General features: G+C 41.1%; 1 protein-coding gene across 5 annotated transcripts in view; it reads right to left on the bottom strand.

The window, feature by feature from the left end:
* The window catches only part of Anks1b (ankyrin repeat and sterile alpha motif domain containing 1B), a 1,165,946-nt gene that overhangs the window by 472,943 nt on the left and 678,212 nt on the right, over positions 1-14,791 (bottom strand). For 3 of the 5 annotated variants that reach the window (NM_001414940.1, NM_001271371.3, XM_087557132.1), the window contains exons 13-14: positions 4,682-5,268; positions 2,975-3,035 (exon numbers count right to left, since the gene is read on the bottom strand). In NM_001414940.1, coding sequence (NP_001401869.1) covers positions 2,975-3,035; positions 4,682-5,268 — 648 coding nt within the window. Of the gene's footprint in view, positions 1-2,962; positions 3,036-4,681; positions 5,269-14,791 lie in introns of all 5 variants that reach the window. The other 2 variants (XM_087557137.1, XM_087557138.1) reach the window with 1 other exon arrangement.

Below are 14,791 nucleotides of genomic sequence, written 5' to 3'. Positions count from 1 at the left end.
TACATTGAGTGATCCCCCTGAGCTATTTCAGATTTTTTAAGATGGATGATGAGGGAATTCTACCTTTATTCCTGGTTGGCCCAATACTGTTTATAAGTAAACACCTGACATGGGGGCGGGGCACATAAAAATGCTGAAGCAGAGCAGGTGTGTGCATGGCCTGTCTACACTGTTCATTCACGTATCTCCATTACTTAGGGATTTTTCCCCTTGAAATTGTCCTCTGAGTTTTTAAGCAACAAATGCCAAAAATGTTTATAAATTTTGTTAATACCAGCCATTGATACCTCAGTGGCTTTTTCAAGCTAAATTCTACTGCCTGATAACTCATACTCTCTGTTATTGTATTTATTCTCACTCATTCTGATTTTACTTTCCACTAATTTTACTGTGTATATTATCTACATTGTGTGTGTGTGTATGTGTGTGTGTGTGTGTGTGAGAGAGAGAGAGAGAGAGAGAGAGAGAGAGAGAGAGAGAGAGATGAGCCTTTAGAGAAGTTAATTTAGAACAATGGCATTAAAATATACATTTTCTCTTTCCTTTGTCAGGGTTCTCTGGACATTTTAATTCCCCCGAGGGAACTGGGCTTCTCTGGTATGAATTCTCTAGTAAATTTCTATTCCACTTGACAAGTCATGACAGTTCCAGGGGATTCAGTACGTTTAATGCTAAGGTCATAAGAATAGCTAATATCTTAAGATACTTTCTTGTGATAAGTAAGGCTCAGAGACATTTTGTTTGTACATTCATCATCCTCATGGTATGCCAAGATGAGAGCTAAAATGCAACACACATCTGCTCGTATCTTTGTTCTAAGTGTGCTAAGGTCAAGCAGCCGATCGTAGTAAGGCAGTGTGTTATATTCATATCCATCTGACTTTCATTTCACTGTGTGATTTTCAATTGCACTCAGTACCCAAAATGTTATTTGTGGAGTGACATCTTTATGCGGTTGTTATCACTTCTGTAGGTAAGACTGTTTTCTAAGTGTGTGTGTGTGTGTGTGTGTGTGTGTGTGGGTGTGGGTGTGGGTGTGTGGGTGTGGGTGTGGGTGTGTGGGTGTGTGTGTAGAGGGTGCTGCAACTGTTAAAAGCTTCGATTTATGACCAGCCCAAGGACCAGTTGGAATGTTAATGCTATGGCCAATCACTTAGTACATAATTAGTGTGTAATTAAGAGGCAAAACTAATGCACCTGCAGAGTCAGCCTTTGTCAATAATAATGATTCTTTGGGGGATAGGGCCTCTGCTCTCATTTTAATGCCAATGCAGAAACTAGTAAATAATGGTGGTGGTGGGGGGGCAGATGGTAAGGGTTGACATAGAACAAAACTGCAGGGGAACAGCCTGTGGATTTGGTTAATACTGAAATGTTGGTATTGCTTCATTATTTTAAAAGATGGTGGGGTTGGGGATTTAGCTCAGTGGTAGAGCACTTGCCTAGGAAGCACAAGGCCCTGGGCTCGGTCCCCAGCTCCGAAAAAAAAAAAAAGAACCAAAAAAAAAAAAAAAGATGGTAAGATCTGGAGCCCTTTCATAACTTTCAAATGTGAGATCAAGAGTGCTGAAACAGCACATCAGACTTTCACATTTGGTGTGTGTTTGTGTATGCATGTGCGGGCGACCAAGCACGTGTGGATTTGCTATGAAATTCACACTTTTTTTTCCTCCCATGGAGATGGTCATTACGCTATAGACCTAACTGTAGGAGCCCCAGACACATCCAGTATCAAGGTTTAAATTAATATGCATGTCTTGGTATCTCCAGGGAGACTGCTCTAGCCATGGACTGGTTGGTTTAAGATAGATCAGAGTATCTGATGTAGGATGGGGGAAAGATGTGATGGGGAGAGGATGTCTGTGATTGGGCAGTTAACTGTCACACTCCCATCTTTCCAGACACGTGATCAGACTGCCAAGTCATGCTGTATTACTGTTTCATTTGAACCACCGCTAAGGGACAACCTGATTTGCTTGTGCAGGAGCAATAGCGGCACCACCAGAGTTTGCAGTGTTGATGCAACACTGTAGCTTGGACATCCGAAAAGCATCTGGCTTGTCACTGCCTAAGGCTCTGCCAGCTCCCTGACGGGGCACAGGCTCTTGTTAGCCATTCTAGGAATCACAGTATGAGACTTTAAGCTACTCTAGTGAGATGGTAGCTTGTCTTTATTTAAATTTTGATGGTGCGTTTATCGTTGATTTGGAATATTAATTTTGAAAATTTAAACAATTCCACTAGAACGCTTTGTGGTTTGATGACTATGTTGTTTAGCAGCCTGTAATATCTTGCTTGTTAGGGAAGTTCTTTACTCATCATATCCTAGGCTGTGCTCTGATGAGGAAGTCTGATTAACTTCTTTTGTATGGATATAAGGATTTCGAAAGGCATAGATATCTGGTATTTGGCACCATCTATCAGAATTTTAAAAAAAGTCAGTCAAAGGGTTTCAAACAGCCTTCTCCTCTGAGCTGAAACTGTCTAGGAGAAACTCTTAGAGCAATGTATTAAGTAACGGTGGTAAAAGAAACTCTCCAAGAGATACTTTGCTAGGCCCTACAGGATCAAAGAAGACGAGTAGCATACGGCTTTTGCCGAATGGTATTTAAAACTTAGAAGCTGTTAATCACTTTCGCCAGGACAAATGCGACACGTTGCTGAATGAAAACTAGGAAATCAAATCATCAGATTTCACTGCTTCGAAGTGCTTGGCGCTCCATTCGGCCTGAAGCGGAAGCTTCTTCATTCATCAAGATCACCTGACACCAGGAAAGAACAACATGGGAAAAATTCCCAATTTGCCAAATCAAAACACTCTGGTGACATTTTAGGTGAAGGCTGCTGCGTCTGAGAGTTGAAGGAAATCATTTGCAGTCACACATGATCAAATATGACATTCTCTAAGGGCCCTGCTCATTTTCTGGCTGTTCCCTAAGCAGAGTTATTAATCGCATTGCATTGGTGGCCTCACCGTTCATCCCTTCAAGTTCGCTGTTGATTCCAACGTCAATCGAGTTCATTATTTTGTCGATCTGTGGAAAGTAAAAACCACGTGAGAGGATCGTCGTGCGCGTATTTATGATCGCATTCAGAAATAACCATTAAGTGCTGTAGTCATATATTCTTGGTGCTATGACCACAGCCGACTAAAATTCAGAGGCCAACAGTATAAGATTTAAAGGCAAGCAAATATCTTTTTGATTTTTAAAAAATACGTAACTTATGAACTCACCCTTTTTAATGCATAGGTGACTCACTAAGTTAGGAACTATGAACTTTTTAAGCCCAGAAAAAGAAGGGAAGAGGAGAGGTTCAGTGTCAAGGTCTATGTTCCTCGCGACCGTTCTCCTTCCCTCAGAAGGTGTGCGCTCTCACTGCGAAAGGTAAGTTCCAGTTTGTGGGGGCAGCTATTAGAGTCACGTTCTAACTGAATGGGTCGAGCAGCCACAAGCTAGTTGGTGGCATTGATTAAAGAATATAGCCACCAAAACAACTTCAATCTATAAGTTAGATGTTTCAAGGTTATCTTACAAAAAGGGATTCCAAGCAAGATTTCAGGGGTTAAAAATTCAAAAATGGATACATTAGCGAAGTATTGGCATGTAGATTTGGAATTTAGATTCCAAATTCTAAGTTCTAGCCATCTAAAAATCTCTCCTCTTATATTGGTCATCTGGAGAAAATGGAAGGTTTCAAGAAAACAATGAACATCACTCGAGTCTTCCAATTTGTTCAGTGTGAAAAAAAAAAAGTGAAGATGTCAACTGATTTCCCCCAAACAGCTCAATTTAGAAAGACGATATATCAGAATCACATCTATTTTTGGTTCTCAGAATACCAAAGTGACCTCGTGCACTTCAAAGCTAAATCCACCAGGCATGGCCTTTTCACAAACAAAAATGTGACACGTTAGGATAAAATATCGATAGCAACCCAGTCTGTTCTTTAAAGAAAGTCAAGAAAGAGCAAGAAGCATTATTATTATGTTCTGAGGTAATTCTCTTAAGGAGAAATGAGACTGTATAGCTTTACAAGGGGCCTTTATTTTTAGAATAATTCTCTCAGACTTTGTCTTAGAGTGGGGTTTAGAGTAGTGAGACCCGACACTAAAGTGCTGTTTCTCCTCTAATGTGCCTCTGGTTGCGACAAATGGGAAATATTAAGTGATGTGTATTTGTTGCATGGTTCTTGAAGAGGAGCCGGAAGGGCTGGTTTTCCCATTAAGACTAAAATCCTAAGGATATGTCTCAAAAATATGAGACGCTTTAAAGAAGGAAGGCATGCTAGCAGAAAGTTTAGCGAGTAGCTAAATGACACAGCGAAACAAGGTTTTTCTCAAACCGTCAGCCGCAGTGCCTGCTGGGACATGATAGGCGCGGTCTTCTGCACCTCACAGCTACTTATTACTTCTGCTTGATACCAATTTCTATGGAAACAAAGTGTCCCCCACATATGTAGCAACGTGCTCATTTTTCCACTTGCTGGAAAATTACTGTGTATTATCCATAGAACCTTTTCCCTTCCAGTTGGAACTGTATGGGTTTTTTTTTTTTTTTAACACCCCCCCTCCCCCCGCCAACTTCAGCTCCTGAAAGATTTTAAAAACTGAAAATCTTTCTTCCAAACCTCCTTCAACTCTAAAGCCTACAGAAAGAGCAACAAGAAAAGTCGGGCTTACTTCTTCCCATTCAGATGTGAAGGAAGGCGTTCTTTCAGAATTATCTTTGGAACTGCGCTCTGCAGTTGACGATTTGCTCCAGTTAACTCTCGCTTTGTCCTTGGAAGGGTACGCAATAAGATCGGAATCGGACTTGGAGACATTTTTGGATAAATGCATGTCGATCAGGGCTTTAGGCAATGACCTTATTCTCCCTAGAGTGCACGCTCTCTCCACGAAGCCCCCTGGATTCACACCCCATTGGTCGCCGTTGCGGGATCCACCCCTGGACATTCTTGTGCCAACGATGGTATGGTTCTCAAGTTGGTGGCTTCTTTTGTGGAAAATCGTTCTACTGACCACTTTGGGTTTAATTTTCTTCACTGAAGGCTCTGGGTTATTTTCTATTGGAGTCTGTTTGAAAGGCAAAGGACTGTTGGCCAAGCTGGCTTCCTCTTGTCCGTCTTCACCTTGATTTCTTTTCCCATACAGGTGAAACGGATTTTCTGGAGCCTCACAGGCTGGAGAGGACCCGTGGAGAAGGCCTGCGAATTGCCCAGCATCATACTCTTTTGGGTGTTCGTCATCTTCCTGCTGAGAGAGGTCATCTGCAAAAAAGGGGTAGGGCCATCAGGATGCTTGTTTACCAATGACTCTGACAGCCACCCAAAAGTGGCAATGCCTTTATGAACTGTGGTATACCCAGACATTTGATTATTTATACATTGTAACACATTAGCTTTAAGGAATGCACACGATCCTATACTGCCACATTTAAAATGTGCATGTGTATGGGGGTGGGCTCATGTATGTGAATTAAATCGCTTTGATACCTTTTAGGTTTCATTTGAAAGACCTAAACTGAGTAATTCCAGTGGCCATATATCTCTCCTTCTTCATATGAGCATATATGTTTGATATTAAGTGAACAAAATTGGGTTTTTCTGAAGTGGGACAACCATATCCTGAGTCTCACAATTAGGAGTTATTGTGTGGTAGACCCTCAAGTTGCCATTATACATACTGACATCCCTCTCCACTTCTCTCATTAAATATATTCAAAAACAAAACCCTGGGGGAGGGGGCAGTATATTTAGTAAAAAGTTAAGATTAATAATCCTGAAAGCATTACTTTGAGTATTAAACTAACATTATTTGGATTATATGAGCTAAACAAAGGCAAATTTTCAGGCCCAGTGGAGGCAATTGGTACATTTATTACTTCACTCAAAAGCATGACCGTTCTACAAAACCGACGTTGAGCTGTACACAGAGCTTGCTCTTTCTCCTCTGAAATGGCACACCTTCTGATTTCTTTAGATCTTTGCAAGTGCAATGCAGAAAAGAAATCAAAGAATAATGGTGATTTTTTTATTGCCTTAGAAATGTTTCTAAGATAAAACATAACATTTCTCTGTGATTTGAAATACATTATCGTTTTTTTTAATGACTTGATTGATCATATAAGAGACACTGAGTAAAAACTTCTGCAAAGGACTTGGCAAAGAAAGACAGACTTTCTTTGTTTTACAGAAGTAACGGCCATTCATAGGCATAGCTAAATATTTGCCAAGATCGAAGTTATATTCTATGATAGGCCTTGAGCCTGGTGTCCTGAAGTCAGACACAGTCATTGTGCAGCATACTGACAATACACTAAAGCTGACTGGCTGACTCACACTTGGAAAAGGTTAATTGTTATTAAAAGATTCAATTACCAATGAGCTTATGAATTAACAAGTAACATTTAATGAGTAGGGTCTACTTTCTAGGCACTGAATAGAGAATTACATTTGCATCCTGTCATTTGATCCTTATAGCAGTTCTGTGATCTGGTTATTAACAATAAACACACTTTCCTGATAGGAAAAAAATTTGCAAACAAAATAACAAATGTTCCTAGTTTTGAAAAACTTGGAAACCAGAGTGAATCTCAGATGACATTTGTTCTGGGGCCAGAATATTCAAATCTATTCTTGGTGCTGTGCATGGGCCCTGGGCCTTTGTGCTTCTCTCTCCCCTACACCTGGTAAAAGAATGTTTCTTCTTGGCTCTAAGTATCTTCCAATCTCATGCTGGTACAGGGCAGGATTTTCCAAGATCATATTTTCCCATCCAGACCTATCCTATCAGCACCCCAGAATGGAAGAAAGAAAAAGCAACCCGAATTGAGATCTGACAATCTGAGCAAGAAACAATGTCCATCTGTCTACTTCAATATGATCTCCATGTTGGTCTTATGGCAAAAGTCCAACCCTTTGCAAATATTTATCATGTCTATGTCAACTACATTTTGCATTCCTCTTTCAACAGAGATCATTCTTGAGGCAGAGGTCATAGTTGGGACAAGACATTATGAATTCTTTAAGGCCTAGTGTTTATTGTTTCTTAGGTCTGTTTGTTAAGGAGTCAAAGCCAACATACAACTTAGCCTGCTGAAGTTTCTGTGCCTCACAGGAGTTGAGCTGTAACTCAACCTAAGATCTAATAGATTCCAGAATCTGCTGGCTGGAATACATATTACTACTGAGATAAAAGAATAATTCAGTGTTGGCTTACTAAGAGAATCATGAAGGAGGCTCATAAGAGAGGGCTATTGCTTTCTTCCTCATCACTGTTTTTGGAACGTGAGGAAGGTACAGCAATGGCAGTACTGATCTGTTTGATGTGTGTGCTTCTTCCCAGAGACAAGCTAATACTAGGAGGACATAAGACCCACAACCCCTTCCAGTTTATTTTCTCATCCTTCTTCCTGGGTGCCTTGGACTCTCTACTGTACTCTACAGCATCAGCAGGTGGATAGATGAAAGTCATGGTAGGAAATGGTCAAAAGCAAGGAATAAAGAAGTTTGAATTTGTATTCTGAATGTTGCTGAAAAGACTAAAGTGATTTAGTTTGGAAGGAAAATTGAAGAGTGTGTGAAACCTATTATCGGAAAAAGGTCTGTAACTCTTAGTCAAAGGGTTTTCTGACCATGCTAGTTATCTAGAATAATGAGAATTTTAGGGACACTATATTTAAAGTTTAAAAGATTCTGTGAGTGACAGTTTAAGGTTACCATCACCTCTGTGTTTTGACTAAAATGACTGTAATTACAATCTCGAGTGATTCGTATGAACCAATCTCTCTAGTCACAAGTAGCCACTTCCTTAAATGAAAGGGAATTTAGTTCTTAGCTTGTAAGCTTAGCCTTTGAATAACAGTCCTTAGCATCATGACAGTTGAAAATATGTTTGCCCCAAGTGGTAGAATAGTTCTTGCTTACTTCAGGGGTCAAAATTTAAAGGTTACTCAAATCAAAGGAGACATTGATTCTAAACTCGAAGTGTTTGTATGGTAAACTGATGGAAATTCATCCATCTGCTTAGATTTCCTGAAACCTCATCCCTCCCAATAACTACACTCTCCCTGTAGACACGCCCTCTCCCTATAGCCACACCCTCTCTCTCTAGCCTCACCCCTCTGACACTGACTACCACTGGGAATAAGTGCCTGGCCCTGGTGAATGAGACGGAAGGAAACACAATGTGTGTGATGTGGATGGTCTGAAAATTGCTTCTACATTTCATCAGCTGCTCTTGGAATCTTGCCAGCTGAGCTACTGGATGATGAGGTGACATGGTCAGCTGTTTGAAAATGTCGGGGTTCTTTTTTTTTTAAATGTTCTTTAGAAATGCTGGAGTCAATATATCATGGAATGATTGTAACTGGAACAAAAAGATAGACTCTGACACTCAAAGATCAAGAAAAGAATATACCTCACTCCGTGGGGATGTAAGAAGGCACATTAAGCCAGATAAAAGACAGAGGGAATAGGAAGAGATTGTGAGCATGTGTCTTTTTCTGGCTTCTAGGGAAAGGAATAAGGTGAAGCAGATACATGGGTTTAGACTGGCAAGTCTGAATCAGTTCAGCAGGAGAGTCTCTGGTTGCCTGGTGCCTGACCCTGGGTAATTAGAGTAAGCTCAGACCTGTATGCCATGTGGTCATGGAATAACATGAAACTTTGTCAGGATGAGCTGAAGCTGCCCCACATGAAGGAAAGCACCCGGATTCATGAACTCAAAAATGCCTATGATTTTCAAGCCCCCAGTCTGAGGTGGCTTGATGTGTCTCAAGGCACGACTGGCTCACATCAAATCACAAATCAATACATTCTTTAAAAAAAAAAAGTTGTGCAGTGCTTTTATCTCCATATCTTGGACATCATGGTTGTCAGCAGCACACACCTAAAAGCGTGACCACGGGGCGAGTAAAAGACCTGTCTTAGTCCTTTGGGCGGTCTAATAAACCACTATAAACACAACAGTTTCTAAATAGCAAAGAACTGTTTATTTCAATTCCAGAGGTCGACAAGCCTGACGGGGATACCAGAAGATTGCCTGATGAGGATCTCCACACTCTAGTTCAGTGAAGGCATCATCTAATCGTATCCTTCCCTTATAAAAGGCATGAAGGGGTTCTTAGTTGTTTTTTTTTTTTTTTTTTTTTGGAGCTGGGGATCGAACCCAGGGCCTTGCGCTTCCTAGGCAAGCGCTCTACCACTGAGCTAAATCCCCAACCCCTTAGTTGTTTTATATGGGCGCTAATCCCATTCATAAGGGCTCTGATCTCATCAGCCTTCTAAATCCCTCACCTTCTACTATCTACTACCCTGGGCTTGAGGATGTTGACATATTTAGCAGGACATGCACACTCAGATCCCAGCGACAAATAAAGCAATTAGGATGATTTCTGTTGTATATAACAAGAGAAAACTATGCTTATATTTTTACAATGAACAATTTAATCAAAAAGGTTCCATGTTCTATGAGGAAATATAATATTAATCGGTGACATTATACATCAAATTGAGACTTTTTAAAAACATGATAACCATGTAGAATTTACTATTTTATTTTTATTTCAACACCTTTATAAATACACTATAGAAAAAACTTTGCATTGTGTTACTATGATGAAATTTGGCAAAACATATAGATTAAACTGTTTTCATAACTTGTCTTATTTAATTTCATACTTCTCTTTTGAGAAAGTGGGTATTTCGTGCCAAGGTACCGAAGTAAATATGTGTGAATTCCAATCTGATAATCATTAGCACTTCAAAGAAATGCCAAACCCTGTATCTAGCAGTAACTAGTTCAATCTTTTTTCCACCTTTGCTCCCGATTTCCATCACCAACAAAAATATCTGAATAACAGTAAATCAAAAAAAATTCATGTTAGAATAAAAATCAATTATAGAAAAAGTGACTACTATTCCAGATCAAACTTTTGTCTATTAGGTTACTGAATTTTTTTCCCTTTGAGGCAAAAAAAAATCTAATTTTAGAGACTCTAATGCTAGTTTTGATATTCATAGAAATGATTGATTCATTTCACAAATACATATGGAACATTTTTCGGTGTATTCAGTGGCAAAATTTCTGCAGGAACAAAGGCAGCACAAAGCATCCCTCTTCCTGGCTATTATTACATTTCAGAGAAAGGGATAACCACAGGGCAATAAGGAGCAGTCTCATTTTGGATGAAGTGATGGGGTTAGCATTAAGAAGGTAATGAGATAAGAATGAATGGACGTGCTGTGAGGCAAAAGGGGGCTGTCTTTCCAAGGAGCTAACATAATGTAGGCACAGGACCCAAGGAGGAGACATTGTTCCTCCAGAGTTTTGGGGGAGGGGTGATTATTTGAGGCAGAGGGAAGAAGAGAGGAGAAGTTTGGAGAAGTTATCAAGGAAGATCAAATGGCTGCTATGGCTGCAGCCGAGGCTGGGAATGGGTGGAGCGGTGAAAGCAGTAAGAACGCAGGTGAGGGCTGATGTAACCTAACTTTCCATTTGCTGTTTCATTTGGGTTTGGGTTTTTTTTTTTTTTTTTAGTGATTCCGTGTCTACTTTCATGTCTTGGAAGACTTTCATCATTTCATTCAACTATTTGTGTGTCCAGAGTTTGCCAGAGCACTGACTCCTGTTCTTTTAAGGCCTTCGAACACATTCAAGTAAGTTGCATTCTTCAGGGTCTAATGCACTGCATTAGGGTTGCTGGCTTCTGGAGGAGAGGCATCCTGTCTCGGATGTTCATCCTTCTGTTTTTGTGTTGCGTTCTAGGTAGCTGGATGGCATTACGACGTTGGAGCTGTTCCTTAGTGTGGTTATCTAGTATCGTCTTTGTTGGGATGGGGTTCAGTTTCTTGGTTGCTGTTGCCCAGTCAGAACCTGAGGCAGATGTGGTGGCTATAGGGTCCCTGGTAGAGTGTTTCTGTGGCTCTGCGGGTAATACAAAGGATGAGGGTGGACTAGGAGAAAAGGCTGAGAGACGCACAGAAAGAGCTGGGGAGACAAAGTCTGTATGAAGAGGAGGAGATCCCAGGGAGAAAGGTGGGAGGAGGGGCACCTGCAAACAAGCAGCTGCAGGACTACGAGGAATCCTGGAGAGATAGGAAGGATAGCTGAAAATCACCTACATGCATTCCAGCCCAGTGTGGCTACTGGGGGTCCCTGGTAGAAAGTGGTTCTGAAGATTGGTGGGTGACACAAAAGAATGGAGATGGATTAAAGGTGAAGGCTGAGAAGAGGAGTTGGAAATATCTAGGGTGGGGGCTGGGTCTGCAGCAGGAGGAGTGGTTCTGGGAATGGAGGTGGGATGGGAGGAGCTCCTAACAAATAATTCTGGAGAAACTGCAATGAAAGCACCAGGGGGACCCTGGGTCTAACTAATACTTTTTAAAGGTTCCTTGGCGTCGTTCATGGCGAGAAGATGACAATAACATAGCTATTTTAAAAATGAAAACAATTATTTCAAGGTCCCTTATAAAACTCACTTCTAATTAGGTTTCCCAGTCAACTTGACACAGTCTAGAGTCACCTACTAAATGAGTTGCTCAACTGGGGGATTTCTCAGATTAGACTGGCCTGTGCACATATCTGTGGGGGACTGTCTTGATTGTTAATCAGGGTAGGATGGCCCAGTTCACTGTGGGCTGTACCATTCCCTAGGCAGGTGATCCTGAAGAAGAAAATCGGTTAAGCATGAGCCAAAGAGTGAGTCAGCAAGTAGGATTCCTTTATACCCACTTCAAATTCCTGTTTGATTTCCTTACTTGATTTTCCCCAGTGATGGTCTGTAATCTGTGAGCCGAAAGAAACTTGTCCCTCCACTAAATTGTTTTTAGCTGTGATATTCATAACTGAGCGAAACCAGAACACATGGGATAACAACTGTCAATCTTGATTGCCAATGTCACCCTGCTTAGACTGAGGAAGGAAAGAAACCTCTAATCATGTCTGTGATCACCCACCTTGCGTGAGGGCAGCATTGTTTCATGGGCTGGAGTCTCAGACTGAGTAGGATGGGGAGAGAAAGCTGAGTACCAGCATTCATTTCTCTCTGCTTTCTGACTGTGGCTGAGATGTGACCGTCCATCTCACACTCTCACCAGCTACCATGACTTCTACAACACATTGGACTGGATCCTCAAGACTTTGAGTTGGAATAAAGTCTTCTTCCAATAGCTTGTCATATATTTGGTCAAAGCAACAAGAAAAGAACGTAACAGAAAACCTACTGAGATGTGAGTCAGCAATAAACCTTAGGACTTTGGAACTGGTTTGTGAGAGGAGTGGAGGGGTTCTGAACTACAGAAAGGAGCCCTAGAACGATATGTACAGAGCTTAAAGGAGCACTCTAGGTGCAGTGTGGATGGTCAGAATTTGGATTGAAATGAAAATCCTAGAGGCACAGCTCATGTGGGGTACCCTATTCTCTTGGGAACTGCCAGAAGGTTGTTCATACCACATTTTGGCGAAGAATTTGACAGCGTTCTCCCTGTGTCTTGAAAACTTATTTAAAGCTAAATTAGAAAGTAATAGATTAATTTATGTTGTCTTTTCCTTTTTCTTTTTATTGCATGCGTGCATGGTGTGTGTGTGTGTGTGTGTGTGTGTGTGTGTGTATATATATATATATATATATATATATATATATATATGGTGTATGTACACATGAGTAAATATGTGAAGCCATAGAAGGATATCAGGTATCCTGCTTTAATGTGTTCCATGTATTCCTTTGAGACAGAGTCTCTCACTGAACCTAGAGGTAAGCTGTTAGCAAGCCCCAGCACATCTCTCGACACCACCATCTACAGTGTTGACATCGCAAGTGTGCATATCGCCTTGCTTAACTCTTTATGTGGGTGCTTGAGTCTGAACTCGTGTCCTCCGGCTTGCACAGCAAGCACGCTTACCTATTGAGCCATCTCCCCAGTCTCTGAACTCATTTATTTAGCAGAGGAAATTTCAAGACAGCACAGCCTTTAGGCTCCGGCATGAATACTGCTAATTGTGCTTATCCAGATTACAGTGAAACAGAGCAGAAAAGACATGAAAATCCACAGTTTGGCATGGGAAAAGAATATGCATGAATTTAAAGAGAAAAGTAATAAAGATAGTAAAAGACAAAATGAGAGCAGTAATGAAAAACACGAAAAGTCTCATCAGTGACGTCTAAAAACACTAGGTATCAAGAAATCTTATGGCACTAAAATGGATAGGGATACATAGGATGACATCACAGCGGGGTCTAGAACGGGTCAGGAGCTGGGTACCTGTGGGGATGGAGAAAAGAGAACATCTAACAGAGCTTCCAAACCATGGCATCCAGAAACTGTTATCAGATAGCCCATAGGAAAAAGGTTCACACCCAGAAGGATGCTAAACACTAGACTCTCAGAACAGTCAGGAGAACTTGAAATATTCACCAGCAACAGGAAATAGATGGAGCCTTTGAGAATCTCAGAGATGTGCAATAGATACTGACTCTAAGAAGAGTTTTCAAAAGTAGAACCCATGAGGTGAGGAGGTGGCTTGGAGGGTATGAACACTTACTGCTTTGGCAGAGAACTGGGACCCAGTTTCCAGCATCCTCTTTAGGTAACTAACGAACACCTGTAACTCCTGTTCCAGGGGTTTCAATGCCTCCTTCTGGTTTCAATAGGTACCCACGCACATAGAGACATACAAGCATACACACATTCATGTGAAATGAAAATAAGGAAGGATTATTCTAAAACATGGAATCCAAATTAAAGGTAAAAAATCCCAACTGTAGGAGGTCTCCAAGAGAAAAGCTTTTCCTAGGATGGGGCCACAAAGGTGTCATGAAAGTCAGATGCCCAGCAGGAGAAGATATTGAACACAATGCAATAGAAAAGTACCATGTTCAAAGGATTGTTCTAGAAAGCAAGGTACAAGGAACTATGGTGGCAGCATCAGGGGGTGTTATGAATTAAGCAGAGAAGTAACTACATGTCTTAATTCTTCACAGCAATGGCAAGGGAGCTATGATGTGCATAAGCTACTGTAATTTATTCATAATCCATTCATAATCCTTCATGGGCATCTTTCTCCATTAATCTATGATAACCCTTCCCCTTAATCATGGGAAACAAAAGTTAATCAAAGCAACCTCACTTAAAAAAACTGCAAGAGAAATAGAGGGAAAAATGAATGTTAAGAGCTAAACAAATTAAGAGACTTCATAGCCCCAAGGAATTTGAAGCTATAACTTAAATTTCAGGTTGAAGAATGATCATTAAGACAATAATCAAGGCACCGGGAGAGTCACATGAGTTGTAAGTACATGATCTCAGATGTGAGACGTTTGGTCATTCTCCTCCTTCTTTCACTCCATGAGAAAAATAAATTGTGACATCATTAGATGAGGGACAGGGAGGTGGTACTCGCACCTAGGTGGGGAGGAGCATTGCAGAACCTAAACAGAGAAATAGCACTGTCCGTTTTCAGATGGATCCTGTTAGGGCACATGAGAGAGACCCAAGCTAAAGAGGCAGGGACTGGAAAGGTGAGAGGGAACTCGTGCAGTGGAGGTGGACTGCCGGGAGTCTGGAACAGAGCAAAACTGGGAAGATATCTCAACAGAAGCTTGGTCTAGCAAACGGTGTAAGGCCAAGGAGCGTGAAGAGGGTCATCGTGGGGTGTTAAAGTCCCGCCAGGAAATGTAAGTTTTTCACATGTGGAAACTTCTTGCCGTTAAATGACAGACATACAATGGAAGTAAGCAGTGCACACACAGGGGGACAATCTGTCATGGAGGGCCAGATTTTATCTGAA

This window comes from Rattus norvegicus, chromosome 7 (genome assembly GCF_021556685.1).
Source record: "Rattus norvegicus strain SHRSP/BbbUtx chromosome 7, alternate assembly SHRSP_T2T, whole genome shotgun sequence".
Taxonomy (NCBI): Eukaryota; Metazoa; Chordata; class Mammalia; order Rodentia; family Muridae; genus Rattus; species Rattus norvegicus.
The sequence above is the reverse complement of the archived record's forward strand: the minus strand, read 5'-3'. Positions and strand labels throughout refer to the sequence as shown.